Here is a 17163-nt window from a genome sequence, read left to right as displayed (position 1 = left end):
TAACGAGCCATGATACAGCTGGGTGTCAATGGGCAGTATCAACACACAGACCTCGTGTACAAAGTGATGTCACTACCAACAAATAAAAATGACTTTGGCCCTGATTTTTCTTCAGGTTGAGAGCTGGCAGAGACATGTGCAAACTTGATCTCACCTGCAAAAGAAATGCCAAGGCTAATCCTCCAGCAACTGTACTGAGGATCATTTGTATCAAAATAAATTGCCTTGGTTATACCACGTTCATGCTTTTGACCTGTGACTGGTAACCTGTACAAATGTTTAAAAGCAAACAAAAAATGGCAATAAAAAAAAGAAATTGCCTTGTGTAGTCTTGGCCACGTTCATTTTTCACACTCGATATCAAGTTTGCACTTGCAAGCCCATTGTAAATAAGGAGCCTTACGTGATAGTAATTCTTTGTGTTACTATCATGATTAGAAGTGTAAGTGTTCATTTCAGCGAAGCGGCACAGTTGTTAGCTGCTAATACTACTATCCAGCCACAAACACAATCATGACTATCCAAACCTGTTCTGACAACTGCATTTAAAACAAAAAAGGCTCCCGCATCCAACCAATGGAGCCAAGGGGGTAGGACCACCAACGGAATAAACAACGCAATTATCACCACAACTGCCGTTACCATAGTTACAAGATCCTTTCATTACATTATGATTACGGCTGCGTGCGGTGACTGGAGTGTTTAACGAGGCATTGGAGTCAGATTACCACGGTGTCGTAAATTGGCCCATCTCGTCTCCAATATGATTAACTAATTCAATCGAGCGCTAATGGTGATGTGCAGGGGGGACTCTTGAGCATACGGCGCATAGAGGAGTTGGGTGGGCGGACGGGGCGAACTGGTTAAAAAGTGCTCAATGCACGGAGGGAAGTTCTGTGGTAATAATGTGACAGACTGGTTTTTAAAATGCCACGTTTGTTCACGATATTTGTATCACGATATTATTCCGATGGAGAGTGGTCAGAACATTAGGTCACAAAAACATAGAAACACTCATACATCATAAACAGTAAGCAAACACAGCAACCCATACACCCACTTACAGACACGAACAAACTGAAATAGACATATATATGCAAACACAATAAACAGACACACACACACACAAATATATATATATATATATAAATACACACACACACACACACACACACACACACACACACACACACACACACACACACACACACACGCAAACATACATACACACACATTGACACACTCTAAACTATAAGCAAAGACATCTACCGTACATACACACACACACACACACACACACACACACACACACACACACACATATAAACACACTCTAAACAATAAGCAAAGACATCTACCGTACACACACACAAGCTCAAAGCATGCACAGACACACAAACACAAACGCACACTTCCATAAGGTACCTTCCTTGGCGTATGCAGCGTACATCCCCCGAGGCTTGGGCCTGCTGTTCTCCAGTTCCGTCTCGATCTCGTCGCGGTACAAGGTGATCTCCCCTGCGTGGGCATTAGAAAGACATTATGCTGAGCTCCGGGGCGAAACATGCACACTCACGACACAACGTGACTCACACGGGCATCAACAAAACAGAGGAAACCCGCTCCATTCAGCCAGGAGAGCCAAGAGGGGAACAAGTCAACGCAGGCAATCGGCTATTTGTCCGACTAGCCGGGACCGTTGCTAAATAAAAACACTGGACTACCCGGAGGGGGTTAACAGAGGCAGACGTGTGTCAGCATTAAGATTCAGCGGAATATACTGACCTTGATATTCATCGAGTTTCTGAGACAGATCCTGTTCGAGCTGCAGTGGAAGGAGAGAGTTATATGAGACCATGACTAAGGCAGGAATGATCCAATAACAGAACTAATTATGCAGACAGTATGCATACACCATTCCAAATTATGCATACATGATTTAGCAATGCCTGCAAAACCTCATGAGTAGATTATCTCCAGTGAGATCATACTTCATTTAGGACATTAAACTTCACTCTTCAAAGCTCCATCTAGATGCTAATATTTCTAAGATTCATTCACTATGCTGGTCTGTGTGGCTTTGTCAATTCGTTCCCCTTTTCATCTCTCCAAAGCACGGTTCTTGGGATTAACCGAGGTCAACACTCCCCACGAAACCCTCTGCTCATACTACAATCTGCTCAATGTCAGTCGGGTGGATGGACGAAGCTTAGGTGAGGGGACCTGCTGTATTCGGACTTTCCTCTGGCCGGCTATGAAGGAGGGGGGGTCGCACTCCTGCTCCAGGTCCACCCTCATAAACTCGTCAATGGTCAGCTGGCTGGTGGGGGTGTCCTCGAACTCTGTGAGTCTGCAGGTCAAATGAGAGGTTGGACTATATGCAGTACAAGCGTATGTGTGTGTGTTAAAGGGGGGGGGGTTTAGGCTACATGCTAGATTTTAAACTATTGGTTAAACTACCGGTTATATTAAGCACACTGTAGAACAAAACCATGGTCTCTTTGTAACTACTTCATCATGTATCTAAGCACCCCTCATCCCCAGCACGCACCTCTTCCTCAGCGTGGCCTCGCACACCTTCACCACGGAGATGACCTCTTTTACCGTGCGGCGGAACTCGTGCATGCGGGCGGCAACCAGCAGGGCTGGGGGTAACAGAGAGAGAGAAAGAGAGGGAAAATTGCCTGTTGATTACTCTCGAGTACCTGCAGGTCACCTTTGCCGTGTTGGGCTATGCTATGTTATGCTTCGTGTTGGGCTATGCTATGTTATGCTTCGTGTTGGTCTGTGCTATGTTATGCTTCGTGATGTGCTATGCTATGTTATGCTTGGAGTTGGCAGTGGTAGTGTGCCCAGGCATGAACACAAGCCTCCGCACCTCAACTTGCCTGACAAGTTGTGCTTGTTCCCCTGTCTCCACCACCCCCGCTAAATTCAGAGAGCCGCTGACATAAATAAATAAGTCAATTCTCAAACACAAACGCTGCTTCAATCAATAGGCTCCTAAAATGTCTGCTGCCTTACGTAACGGGCCGAGGGCTGTTTTCCTTTTTGACCGTGGAGCGACTGGAAAACGTGTTCTCCTTGTTCTTGACCTACCTTTCGAGACAGATTCGCAACAGCGCATCAGGACATAAAGATAAGCGATGCAGGGAGAAGGTGATGTTTGCTGCTTCTTATTTACCCCCGTTGAAACTATCAACTTCTGCACAGACGGGCCACATCTAAACTTACCACCTCCCCCCCTCCCCCCCTCCCTCCCAGAATACTGTGAATGATTAATGATGAATTATTAATTATTCAGATATTGCAGCAGTGGATATTAAAGGGGAAAGTGAGGCAGAAGGGGGAGCTCGCTCGGAGACGCTGAGAGGAAGCGTTGCTGCTCGGAGAGCGAGCGTGCCGTCTTTGCTGGCGGCACAGCGCACCATACCGCAGCACGGCGCCGGGGCCTGAATGTTCTAGTTCAGACAGGAGCCAGCCAGGTCTGGAGACCAACCTGGGATGAAGTATGGTCTCATTACGTGCTGGTTATACAAAGTCTATCCTCCTTCTCTCATTCATGTTACATAAAGCACTAGAAGCATCTACGGAAGTGGATAAAAATGTAAGCAATCTCACTTGTTACATTGCCAGTGTATTTTAAAGACATGGGCTGTGGAAAGGCTTTGGTTCATGTGGTGTTGCACAGATTTCCCACATGACTACATTTCAGTAAGTTACAACTACTCAGTCTTTGTCCGACTCTATGAAGCACATCCTAACGGACTGTACATGGCATATAATGCATTATGGATGTGCTAATTTTGCTTAAGTGATCATAGTGTTAGGAAACTGTGAAACTCTGGCATTTTATTGGTTATTTAATCTACTGTACATCTGATTAGTAAGTTGGCTGTGCACACACAAGAGAGGTGGGAAGGTTACCAGGGAAACACACCTGCACCACACAACCCAGACGGTCTGCGTCCTGTGTGCATCCAATCCCGCTTCATCCTCTGGAGTAACCGCAGTGCCGTCATGGAAACCTCGTGGGTCTTCTCCCCAAACTCCAGCATGTGTGCGAATCGGGGAATGTACAGACAAGGGTCTACAGGAAGGGGACAAAAAAAAACAAGGATATGAGATCGACATGTGAACACACACACAGGTGATACTTCAGCCGCATCTGAGGTCTCTTTGTGAGGCTTTGGGGACTTTCAGCAGAGGTGTTTAAGGTGAGGTGTCTGAGGAATGAACGATGTTAAAGATTAAAAGTGCAGGCGCTAGGCCGTAGCACTTCTCGGTGTGTGTACAGAACTGTGTCCTTTCACTGAACTGAAGTCTTTGACTTCACCAAGAAGGAAATCTGGAGCAGGGCTCCTCTGTGGGGAGCCTTGTGAGCGGCTTGGACCGATCCGCGCCGTGGGTGCCGCGGCCAAAATCGCTCGCTCCCTCCCTGCCACTGCCACCTACTTCTGAGTCCTTGGGCGAAAAACTCTTGGGATCCTCCAAACACTCTTTTCATGCCATTTGGTGGTAAGCTGACACAGAGTGATCAAATTCACTCAATGCCATTGAGCGTCACATGACCCATGTTTTCGTGAATGCCGTGAGAAAGAATGCAAGGGCCCGTCTCATTTAAGGAAATTGAATTTCCACATGTGACAATTCCCCAAGATGCTCCGGCGCAGTACCACTCAAAATAGAAATTGATTTCTGAGACTCTGATTCACTCCAGCCATGGGTGTTATCTGATTTGTATGTGTGTGAGTGGGTGTGTGTAAGTGGGTGTGTGTGCGTGTGCGTGTCTGTGTGCCTGTCAAAGTTTGATTAAATAGTTGATGAATGTCAGGAGGTGGAGAGGGAGTGGGTTCAAACAATCACGGCACACTGTGAATTTCCCAGGCAGCCGAGTGCCAAACGAGATGCTGCCAAGATCACACAGGCCACCCTGATCCAACCCAGTAAGGACACACGACACAGACACGAACTAGCGTTTCAGGAAACGACACCAATCTCCAGACTACATTACACATTCCTCTTTGAACAACACTGTACATTTATCAGAGACGTTGTCTGAATGAATGGGCTCCATTGTTCTCAGAAATAAGTGCAAACATTTAAAAAAAATTCCTTTCTTCCACTTGTCCTTGTTGGTAACTGGATGCACTGACGAGGACCGTGAGCACCAAAATGGAACAACTCGGAAAGAGATGTAGTCTTTTATTCGTGTCTACCTGAGCAAAAACAAATACATATTGTTAAATTAAACCACCCCTACAGTGTATTAAAATTCTTTTGATATGCAAATCACAAACTGCTGATCTTCATAAAGACTGTGGCCTACAGAAACCTGCAGTCTCTTTCTCCGGGTCTATTCTCAATGCTTCACTGGTTCTCTGTTTCATGTCTTGGGTGGGTGGAGTAAGCATCATTTCTCCAACGGTAGAAGAGTATATAAATGCAGGACAGCCCCGTCCGATGGGTTTCGTCTCTCAAATGAGGTTTGCGCCTAAGCCCTGGGTGATATTGGTCAGGACACAGATCCTCAGTTCATGCTTGTGAGAGAGACCTACTTTGAAGGACTGGCCACTGAACAGTAGCCTGTATCTGGTAGGTTTAGTTATGTGGTGATTAATGCACGGTGTATCCCAGATCCGGATGATATAGCCTACTATACTGAACTGGTGTGCAGACAAACGGTTTCTTTTTTGTATCTATTTTTGTTCTCAATGGGTTATGCCGAGGCTTATTGCAGCGTTGCCTATTCTGACCTATTTACATAATTACATAATCGGTTTTCCAAATACAAGATCTAGATCTAAACCTAAAACTTTGCAGAAACAAATCTCTGACACATCAATATGTCACATAAATAACTCTGGTGAACTAAACTTTCTGTTCTCCTCACCCGGTGAGAGGTACAGTTGGCCACGAATATCTTATGCTGTGATGTATAATCCGCTTAATGCGAGTCGTCCGACCCTAAACCTTTCCAAACGATCCATTTTGTAACGCCGGGGCCCTCTATTGGAAAGCCGGAAAACCGGTCTTGTAACAGGACACAGCAAGCCCAACCCCCTCCCTCATACCAGTCTCCGGATTTAACATGGCTCCTGGCTGCGATCGAGCGTCCAGAAATCAAACCTGAATGTTTCTTACACTCAGTTAGCCCTTCGTCAGCGTCAAAAGGTAAAGATTTCAGCACTATACCGTCTTGCCTTTGCCGTCACTTTTGAATTATGTTGATTCCAGAGCGATGGGTGATGTTACTTCGTCTCTAGCTAATGCTGGTTTCGGTGAAGAAGTCGTCCGCGGAGCCATTCAGCATGCTTGCTACTTTATATCGGTTATAACATACCGATTTTGCATTGACAACGATGCCTTCAGATATTTCGATACATCTGTGCGTGCTTCAGAATACAGTTAACGCTGTGCATGAACAGGTTAAAATGCCGTTTGGATCTGAACGGTCGCCGCGAAGCTTGCACTTCGTTGCAGATGTTTACCCTGATGAACAAAATTAAAAACGGAGTCCGCTTGTCGAATGGCGAGACCTTAACGCATCTAGCAAATTGATGATATTAAACAAACTGCAACACGGTGGGTCAAGTCGTAGGCTACAATACTTGCGTTTACAAAACCAATCGTTATAAATGGTTTAATTAAAGTCTGAAACAATGGTTGAACCCCTACGAAAACTAACTTCGTGAGCTATCCTATGGCGTTTCTGCAAACTGTACACTCAGTTCATTAATGCTGATATTTATCACGGCAATATACTACATGTAACACTGGTAATAGGATGCTATTGGTGGAAACGCGTTTGAATTTAACCTTATTTCTAGTTTCTTTCCACCCGATTCCGTGGAAGTGGTGACGTGAACGTTTATTGTCAACAATACGGCAAGGGTTAAACCACTGCCTGGATCAGTCCAGTGGAATATTATGGCGAGGGAGGGCAGGCAGTTCGGCTGTGGGAGGCGCCTCGGGGCAACTGACGTGAAAGGCATCTGTGTATCTGATTAGTCAACACAGAATAGGGCGTCCGCTTGCTATATACAAAACCAACGCATCAGTAAATTGATACGAAATACATCGGACCCGTTGGACGAGGATGGTTCACGTACACACAGGATGACAGCAGTGTGATTTTAAGCACGGATATCTTCAGTTTATTATTGTTATTTGCGACAGCGCAGAACGAGAAATTGTAGTCAGTAATCAGGACATCGCTCTGGGAATTAAAAGGATGTTCCGCTGGTAGGCTACATTTGGTTGGCGATGAGGAGCCTCGGAGAAAATCGGATTCGTATCCAGAAAGGATGCTCTGAAAACGGAGACATAGGCCTACTAATCGTTTTGGAATAATTCAAAAGGATAAATGGTGCTCTGTGCATTTGTCCGGGGTTAGTAGATGCGTTGGTGTATGGTTGAAAGCTTAACATCCTCACAAATGCGGGAAGGAGCAGTTTATGCGTATGTATATTTAAGAGAGGATTTTACATTAAGTTGAAATATCCTACATCAGCCCGGCAAGCCGATCTATTTGACGAACTTTTTGGATATATTTGCTGATGCCAGCAGCTCCAGATTGCCTGTATGGCCGGATCATGAAGTTTCTGACGTTTTTCCTTTTACTTCCAGAGACCCTAAAAAGGACTAGAAAGAGTGGTAAACAGTCGGGAAAGCTGCCAGTATGCTATGAGATCGTGACTTTGTCCTTGAAGAAGAAGATGGCTGCAGAACTGTATCCTGCAAGCATAAACACCAACCTCCCGAACAGTAACGGCACCGCAGTGACTGCTGCCAGTAAGAAGACTATAGTTGAAGTGACCGAGACGGTAACCACACCGACCACCACCACCGCTCAACAGAATATCACCAACAACAACGTCGAGACAGCACGCTGGCAGTCAACTCACCCCACACTGCGAGAAAGGTAAATATTGATTTTATTTCTGAAATTGCGTTGACTAAACCGATTCCAAAAGATGCCAATTGTATTTTTAATTCTGTTGATATTTTCAGGAATGCTTTGATGTTCAACAACGAACTCATGGCAGATGTTCATTTTATTGTTGGTCCTCTTGGTGAATCACAGCGAGTTCCAGCGCACAAGGTGAGCGCATCCTGTCCGTTTTCCTGACTATGCGCCCGTTTTGGCTTCGGAAAACAGAAACCTTTGCTAACCCCCATGCGTTTCCTCTTGTAATTTCAGTATGTTTTGGCGGTGGGCAGCTCTGTTTTCGGTGCCATGTTCTATGGCGACCTGGCTGAGGGGGAAGCCGAAATCCATATCCCAGATGTGGAGCCTGCTGCTTTTTTAATCCTGTTAAAGTAAGTTACTCATCTCTTCTTGGCCCAGATATTAGGCTACTGCAAGCACCATTGATGTACTTCTTGTAAACAAGCCAAAAATACTATCACTGTAATATGACGATAGACAAACACGCTTGAGTATGTTCAGTTATCAGCACTTCAGGTGACCGTATTCTTGCTTTTATACATACATCATTTATATCTGTATGGAAAAGTGGTAACTGGCATGTCTTCTGTAGGTACATGTACAGTGATGAGATTGAACTGGATGCGGACACCGTGCTGGCCACTCTGTACGCCGCCAAAAAGTATATAGTGCCTGCCCTGGCCAAGGCCTGCGTCACCTTCCTAGAGACGAGCCTGGAGGCCAAGAACGCCTGCGTGCTGCTGTCCCAGAGCCGCCTTTTCGAGGAGCCCGAGCTGACGCAGCGATGCTGGGAGGTCATCGACGCCCAGGCTGAGCTGTCCCTGCTTTCGGAGGGCTTCTGCGAGATCGACCTGCCGACGCTGGAGATCATCCTGCGGCGCGAGACGTTGAACACGCGCGAGGCCGTGGTCTTCCAGGCCGTGCTGGAGTGGGCGGTGGCGGAGTGCAAGCGCCAGGGGCTGGGCCCGACCTCCCGCAACAAGAGGGCGGTGCTGGGCAAGGCCCTGTACCTGGTGCGCATCCCCACCATGACACTGGAGGAGTTTGCCGACGGCGCCGCGCAGTCGGACGTGCTGACGCTCGAGGAGACGCACGACATCTTCCTGTGGTACACGGCGGCCACCAAGCCCAAGCTGGAGTTCCCGCTGGTGCAGAGGAAAGGGTTGGCCCCTCAACGGTGCCACCGCTTCCAGTCGTCGGCGTACCGCAGCAATCAGTGGCGCTACCGCGGGCGCTGCGACAGCATCCAGTTTGCCGTGGACAAGCGCGTCTTCATCGCCGGCCTGGGCCTGTACGGCTCGAGCGGAGGCAAGGCCGAGTATAGCGTCAAGATCGAACTCAAGCGCCAGGGCATGGTCCTGGCGCAGAACCTGACCAAGTTCGTGTCGGACGGGTCCAGCAGCACCTTCACGGTGTGGTTCGAGCACCCGGTCCAGGTGGAACAGGACACCTTCTACACGGTGAGCGCCGTGCTGGACGGAAGTGAGCTCAGCTACTTTGGACAGGAGGGCATGACAGAGGTGCAGTTAGGGAAAGTGACTATCCAGTTCCAGTGCTCCTCGGACAGTACCAATGGGACAGGTGTGCAGGGGGGGCAGATTCCAGAACTAATCTTCTATGCGTGAGAAGGGGGTGCGAGAAGTGGCAGGCCGATATTCATTCAAAAGTGCATTCCAGCCCTGAAATATTGCGTAATGTGGGACCTGTGAGGGTTCCTGCCTTCTTTTACAATGTAGCAGTGGAAGACCATTTCCAGGAAGTTGTTTAGTCTGTTGAAAGACTGCTGTCTTGACAATTTTTGAGTGAAGGAGTGTGCTTCAGTTTTATTTATTTAAAAAATAAGTATATATTTGACTTAATTATTGATGCTGCATCATGCAGACTTTATATATATATATAAATATATATACAAACAAGGAATTAGATGTAATGCACTTCTAGTGGACAACAACCACTAGTGTGTTGTGTTTTGTACATAAGTTGAGGCTGACTTGTTTACAGCTTGAGGCTGATTGACAATTGAAATGTCTTGTATTAGTGCGCAGCTTCACAAACTGCAGATCATAAAAGTTTTTTTTGTGACTCAAACTGATTTATCTTGCAAATGGTTCTTTCTTGACAAATAGTTTGACAGAACAACTGGTACTTTTGCTGACTGCACCACATCCGCCATAGATAAACAGTGAAACCAGCCAACACTGTATGGTAATGAACACAGTATTCCAACCCATATAGTATGCTTCATGATGGTCTAACTGGATGTAACCGAAATGTACAGGATACATAGCCGTAACCTTTTTATACTGGTTTTGCCATTGGTTAAAGCTATTCCTATCTACCAACCCTCCCTCATAACGTTGGTTTGATGTAAGGCAGAAGTTGGTTTGATTTGATGTATGGCAGAAGTTAGACAACATGGGGGGGGGGGGGGGTATGATTTGTGAACTCCACTGAAAGAGTTTTTCACTAATTATGACATTTTAATGACTTCCTGGTACAGCAGCCTCTAGTGTCACTGGATATGACTGTTTGAATACAGTAGCAGCAGCATCAGACATGCCGCAGTGTTGCCGGCTGCCTTCTGATGTCTGCTTTCTTAGCCAACACAAAGCACCTGGCAGCCTGTGAAATGACAGATTTCCCCTGCAAGGAAGGCAGCTGAGAGGAGAAAGTCACTGCAGAAGGAAAGGAAATCTCCTCATCTGTCCCCTTAGAGGGATTACCCATCACAAAAAAGTGCCCAATCATATCCCCCTATGATGTCTATGTGGGAAAATATCACTCTATGGTGTTTATGTCGAAAATATTTACTGGGTGGCATAGTACTACTGAGGCAACAGATATGTTCACTTTCTCTGTGGGAAAATGCAATGAGGGAGAGTTTAAATAAGGCAGTGTCTTCTGAGTGGGCTGACACTGACTGCACCTTACAATACATTCTGTGTTTATAAACATTGAGGTCTAAATTGCTGAAATGAGTGGGTACTGTTAAGCATGCAGCATTTAGGTCAACAGATAAAGAAGCTCCCCTGAGCTGTTATCTATAGACAATCTATAGATTTGTCTCAGGCCCAGAGAAATATAAACAAACGCTTTAAAATAACACTTTAAGAAACACTCAGGTTACCAGGGGTGAATAGGAATACTGCGTTATGCAAAAAAAAACAACTCTGATTACATTGTTGCAGGTCTCGAGGCCGTTTCATGACTTTGACATGTTTGAGTGAGATAAATGACACTGCATGAGTGACTTGCCGTACCTTTTCCAGCACCAAGGTCAAGATAGGCAAAGCCAATTACAGTTACTACAGCGGAGTGGAAAATGAATGGGATGACATGGAGGTGAGACTTACCAACGGCAGGAGCGTTGATGCAGAGCTCTCTAGCCAGCAACAGGAAGGTCTTCCCCAAGATGTACACATTCACCTACATAATAGCGGACAGAGACGGTGGTCAGGGTTAGGAAAGGAGAAAATACCAGCTGGCCAAACTACCTTTTAAAACTTTCAAAATGAACAACTTCTGGCCAAAGTGTCAAGGGAAAAGGAGCTCCTTGAGTTCTTAATTTTCTGCCATGAAAACATCTCATATATTCACCACCCACTATCCCTGAACTATTGATTTTTGAAGCAAAGCATTAAAAATAGTAGTCAAGTGGAGGTCACTCTCCATAAAACACTGTCCCTCAGAGCCTGCCGAGTCACCTTTGACCCCTCCCTGTCCGTCTCCTTGACTTGACAGCAATTAGGCCCCCTAATGGAAAACTGGGGTCATGACCTTAGCACCAGGGATCCACTTTGACGGAGGGGGTGCTTATAAGTGACAGGCACGGGGGGAGTGGTGTCGGCCGCGGGGTGTGGTTGCACTTGCTCGGATTCGTGGCATATTTTTCTCATCTCGGCTACACCTTGGGCTGCCAACCCCCTAACCCACCCCCACTAATACCAGACGGGGTTGAGTAGGCCAGGCCTCACCCCTGACAGCTGGGGGACTATAAATAAAGGCTGCACCAGCTGTGTCTCCCTAAAATGCCTCCCTCTGGAACCATCCATGTTCCACAGGAGAGGAGGAGAGCAAGAGGGAGGGAGAGAGAGAGACGGAGGCCATTCAAACTGACTTTTATGATTTGTCTTCTCTCTCCTGGATTGTGCTGCCAAAATGTGTATTTTAACAAAAGTGTATTTGTAGTTAATCAAATCAGCCCACCCATGTAGACTGCATATATGTCATGGCTGAATATGAACGGTGTATCCTCCTCTGCCTTTAAAGGTGACACTTTGTGGTTAAAGGACTGTTACAGTATACAGAATACAATTTGGTTGACATGAACAGAAAGGTGACAAATAGTAAGCATGGCATGTCATTTTACTCCAGTTACTTCATTCACATTACAATTAGCTATGCCGTCATGGGAACACACATGTTGATTACCTCAGATGGGCAACACTGGCAGTTAAAGCAGCAATACGGAGTTCTATTCCAAAACTAGTAAGCTAACTACCTAAAAGGTATGCAAAAACCTTGCAAACACCACCAACAGCCCAGCTGACACTGATAGAAGCTTGGTGTCTTTTGGCGGTATAGCTGGCAATTTAATGCGTGTGAAAGCCCGGTACACAGAACTACATAGGGCATATCCTGAATGGCTAATGGGGAAGACACAGGTGTTTATCTGTCCTTCACATGACCATATGCTATCAAAATGAATTTGAGGATGGTACCAAAACTAGATGCCTATAAAACCATACCTCAAAACGTGTCAAATTGTTGCATAGTGTTACTTTAAAATCAACATATAGGCAGTGTGTTATGTGTGTCGACTCAACCAACGACTCGTATTCACATCCCCAGTAATGGGAAAATCTAAAAAAGCCCCATTTAAGTAAAGCTTGGTGCTGCTGCCAAAAGCCAGAAACAGCAGAATGACTGAAAACACCGTCATCTCGGCGTAAAATAATTAGGAGAGAATGTGGTATGACACTAAAATCTATCCAGGAAGAGCAGCTTGTGTTTCTCCTACCATCTTGATTCACGATGCAACGTCTAACACTTCCTCCGAAATGGCAGAATGTGCTAGAGGGAATGTATTAAGTGTCTGGGGTGATCTGAACCCCTCCCTGTACTACACATTCTAACAAGCTGTGTATTGATTCTCATATTACCCTCTGCTAAGGAGGCGTTTACTGCTTTGTGAATGGTGTCTGGTGACACAGAGGAAGGGTCAAGAGGCACACTAAATTAGCTCTGGTGCCGTACTAATTAAAGTGTTATATGCACACCAACCTGGAGGAGGTCACTTAGGTCCAGGAGCATGTCTGAGGGCCAGTTAAGGAACAAACAAAACAAGCAACAACAACAACAACAACAACAACAACAAATAAACACAATGAATAAGAAAACTGATTGTTTTACAGTGAGGAACGGTTTAATTATTTGCATAGCATTCCCATCAGAGCCCCATCACAAAGGCCTCAATAGGACACACACACACACACACACACAACCATCTGTCTCTACGCACCTGACCACACCTGACCACTAAACACCTGACCGACGCACGTGTCTCCATGGCGATAAATGCCCCTTATAAGCACGCTGTGCACACAGGGAGAGCTTAGCGCCTCTGAAAGAAAAAAGGATGATCCCGTGTTTATCGGCAGATAACACTGACAATCAGCCTCGGGGCAATCAGTCTCAGTTAATTACCCCCGAGGATCTGCAGGAGTGAGTACGGGAACACCAGGCACTTCGGTCGCCACCACCGCAGAGGGTATGTGTGTGTGTGTGTGTGAGTGAGTGTGTGAGTGAGTGGGGAGGAGAGGGTGTAGGTGTGTGTGTGTGGGGAGGAGAGAGAGAGAGTGTGTGTGTGTGTGTGTGTGTGTGTGTGTGTGTGTGTGTGTGTGTGTGTGTGTGTGTGTGGGGAAGATGGGGATCAATCATGGCTTCGGCAAACAGCCACGCAGCTTCCTGTGCGGCATGCTCACTGAATGCTGCCGCTGCTGGTGAAGAGCAGAGGACAGGTGGACTACAATATCCTCCCACGGCAGGGCGGCCACAGCCAGTCTGCCAGCCTGCCAGCCTGTGGATGTCACTTAACAGCACCATATGGGCTAGTGGGCTTGGAAGAGATTATAACATTATATATAACTCATTTAGACATTACGTTATCTGAATGATGCGTTATTGGTCAATGGGTTCCGTTGTATTGATCGATCAATAAATCACTCTTGGTGAAAGGTGTGTGAAAGCAGATGAATATCACTGTCCAAGTCTCATGTCCAATACATTGCCATGACTTTGCATTGATTGTACACTTTTCCAGTAAGGCAGCCGAGGTAACACTTAACTAGTGTAGAGACCTGGTGTATACATAGTTATGCCTTTTGTTTGAGCCAAAACTGGAGTGCAGAAAATCCGCATGAGCAGGTGAATGTTAAGTACCTGAACATGGCCATGTCTGCCATCACTTCCCCCATAAACAAGTGAAGGAAAAGCTGTATGTTGAGTATATCCAACTGCCTTCCTATCGAGCCAAAACCGGATTCTAGTTCTCGTGGAGCTGTACTGTAAGTGTGACAGCCGCCAGGGGAGGCGAGACAGAGAGGTGGCGCGGTGCGGCCTGGCGCGGAGACGATCCAGATGATGTTTATTATTTCACGACATGCCGGGCGACCCCCACCTCAGCGCTGTCAAAAAAAAAAAAAACATTCCTGCGTGTGCTCACACTATCGCTGACAAACTACTCCCCTGTGGCCGGGGTTTGCAGTGCGGTGGAGGCCTGAACGTGGCGGCGACGTGGCCTCACCGACACGGCACCATGAAAAAAAAATAAAAAAATACCCAGTGAGAGACGAGAAGGGAGAAGGAGTGGTGGTTTAGTGTCACGTCAGATGATTGATGGCATCTTCTCCTCCCTCGTCAGCCAGTCGTCTTCTCTGACACCTACCTGCTTATTCCATTTGTTTCACTTCCAGCACTCAGATTTCAGGCCTGTATTGAGTTTCTGTAAAATTCATGTCGAGGCATCTTGGAGTCCCATGGTGCACCTGTGCAGCATTTTTCTGTAATGAGTTCTCTGCTGATTATCCATTTCGGTTTTTCGAGAGGTGGCGAACGCAGAACATCTCTCCCACATACGCCACTGATAATCACACTATGTGACAGCTCATACAAATCCTCAAATGTAGATTTATGGGCTGGCTGTTATGATCATTTCCTAAATGTGATTTATTGTCTTAAAATTGATCAGCTACCAACACAATATAATTAATCTGGCAGTTTGTTGTTTAGAGAAGACTGGATCATTGAGATAATGTAAAGTCTATTTCTTTCGTCACTAGGCCATGTGCTGAATATGGAACGTGTTAGAGAGCGTCTGGGATACTGACAAATATTTGGGGACTGAAACAGTTAGAGTGGGATAAAAAACCTTTCCTGAATGTAGATTTGACATACAAGTACATTTATATGTATTTATTTAACAGATGTTTAGCAGATGTTTCTCCAAAGTGACTTATGGTATATTTATCCTTCGTGACTTATGGTATTCATCCACAGGGGACTTATTCTACAGGCACGTGTTCTTGGTATGAGTTCTCCCTTCCTCTCCCATATCTGTAACTGCCCACTGGAGTTGCCTATGGGTGCCCGGATGGATCACACATTGCCAAGGATACGGGGCGTGCCCTCTGTGCGACAGACCAGGTAAAGGCAGGCGGCGATGACGTGGGTCATCTTGCGCCCGCGGGTCAGGTGCTTGCTGACCACCATCTTGAAGAAGTTGAAGGCCGTGTCCAGGCAGTGTTGGTTCAGCTGCAGTTGGCTGCCTAGGTTGTGGATCTGCCGTTTCCCTAGAGACAACCGCACACCATTAAGTAAACACGAGACCCGCACACACACAGTCTCTCTTAGGGACACAGACACACGCCGAAAAAACACCGAAACAGATCCTTAGACATACACTCACCCACACACACACAACAAACACGCACACACAAAATACACGTGCAGACAGACACACACACACACGCACACACTCAGACACGTGTGCATGACTTCACACACAGGTGTTTGGTTTTCCAGTAGCAAGTAGCGGTGATGTCATGAGAAACCCGTCCCATGCAGACAGGCTCTTATCCAGTCCTGGAACAGCGTCCCAGGCTCTCTGGCCTGCCAGACTCAGCTGTTTTGCTCCCCAGTGAGAGACCATCTGCAAACCCTTGCACTTGAACACACACACACACACAGACAGACACTCTCACACACACACACACACACACACACACACACACACACACACACACACACACACACACACACACACACACACACACACTCACTCACTCACTCACTCACACTTACACTTACACTCACACACACACACACACACACACACACACACACACACACACACACACACACACACTCACACACTAGGGGTTGCATGAGTGTGTAATTTTACAAATTGAGTACTTGGGAAGGCAGAGAGAGTGGGGTGGTGGAGTTTGTGCAGGTGGTGTCTTGCATCAATTCAAAGCCTTTGCAGCTATGATGGGGCTGGTCTCAGCACATACAGTAAAGCATGGAGTTAGAGCATAGAGCATAGCATCTACTTTACGCAATGGTGAAGTGTGGATGATACAGACGATATTTTAACGTAAGTTACAAACATTCTACAGTAGCCTAGAATGGATAGTTCCGTCAACAAAGTATTTTTTTTTCTTCAATAAGTATTATTTGTTTATTGTGTTTACATAATGCGTCTGTTTTTTTCTGTAAATTCGGTGAAACCTGGTCATCATTGGTAAGCCCAACCGATTAAAAAATGAAATTAGTCATATTTGTTTGCAGTTATTCTATTCTATAAAAACATTCATTTGTTTAGCCGCATGTAGAAACCTAGTCTATTACTGTATATGACAGACACAACGTTAGAGCCATCGTTGAGAAATTAGTCCGTAACTCACAATAGTTGCATATTTATTTCATCACGACAGCTGGGAAAGAAAATTTGCCATTTTCTATTTTATCAAAGAACTTTCAAACAATTGATTTCTCCATTTTTGCTGCGGCATGCCATCCTTGGCCATCCTACCAAGGGCTCTTACTGGAAACTGAGTGTGCGCGAGATCTCGCATCTCGTGATTAATGAGTACTCGATGTTAATGTAGAAACTGGGGAATTGATGTACCTGCTTGAGTCCCCGAATACTG

At 46.1% G+C, this 17163-nt stretch overlaps 2 protein-coding genes across 6 annotated transcripts in view; one reads left to right on the top strand and one right to left on the bottom strand.

The window, feature by feature from the left end:
* The window catches only part of brf1b (BRF1 RNA polymerase III transcription initiation factor subunit b), a 76109-nt gene that overhangs the window by 41537 nt on the left and 17409 nt on the right, over positions 1-17163 (bottom strand). For both annotated transcript variants that reach the window (XM_031582224.1, XM_031582225.2), the window contains exons 4-11: positions 15628-15801; positions 13235-13266; positions 11305-11377; positions 3941-4090; positions 2552-2645; positions 2224-2350; positions 1786-1825; positions 1426-1518 (exon numbers count right to left, since the gene is read on the bottom strand). In XM_031582224.1, coding sequence (XP_031438084.1) covers positions 1426-1518; positions 1786-1825; positions 2224-2350; positions 2552-2645; positions 3941-4090; positions 11305-11377; positions 13235-13266; positions 15628-15801 — 783 coding nt within the window. The remainder of the gene's footprint in view (positions 1-1425; positions 1519-1785; positions 1826-2223; positions 2351-2551; positions 2646-3940; positions 4091-11304; positions 11378-13234; positions 13267-15627; positions 15802-17163) is intronic.
* Positions 5976-10043, top strand: btbd6b (BTB (POZ) domain containing 6b). Of its 4 annotated transcripts, none has more exons than XM_012824760.3 (5): positions 5976-6174; positions 7630-7924; positions 8014-8104; positions 8204-8322; positions 8544-10043. In XM_012824760.3, exons 2-5 carry the CDS (start codon positions 7719-7721, stop codon positions 9574-9576), a joined length of 1449 nt encoding a protein of 482 aa, XP_012680214.1. In that variant the 5' UTR covers positions 5976-6174; positions 7630-7718; the 3' UTR covers positions 9577-10043. The 4 variants fall into 4 exon arrangements, with proteins under 4 accessions (XP_012680214.1, XP_012680213.1, XP_031438086.1 ...); XM_012824759.3 differs by lacking the exon at positions 5976-6174 and adding an exon at positions 6726-7391; XM_031582226.2 differs by lacking the exon at positions 5976-6174 and adding an exon at positions 6727-7461.

Source organism: Clupea harengus, chromosome 15, assembly GCF_900700415.2.
Source record: "Clupea harengus chromosome 15, Ch_v2.0.2, whole genome shotgun sequence".
Lineage (NCBI taxonomy): Eukaryota > Metazoa > Chordata > Actinopteri > Clupeiformes > Clupeidae > Clupea > Clupea harengus.
This window is presented reverse-complemented; position numbering and strand designations above follow the sequence as displayed.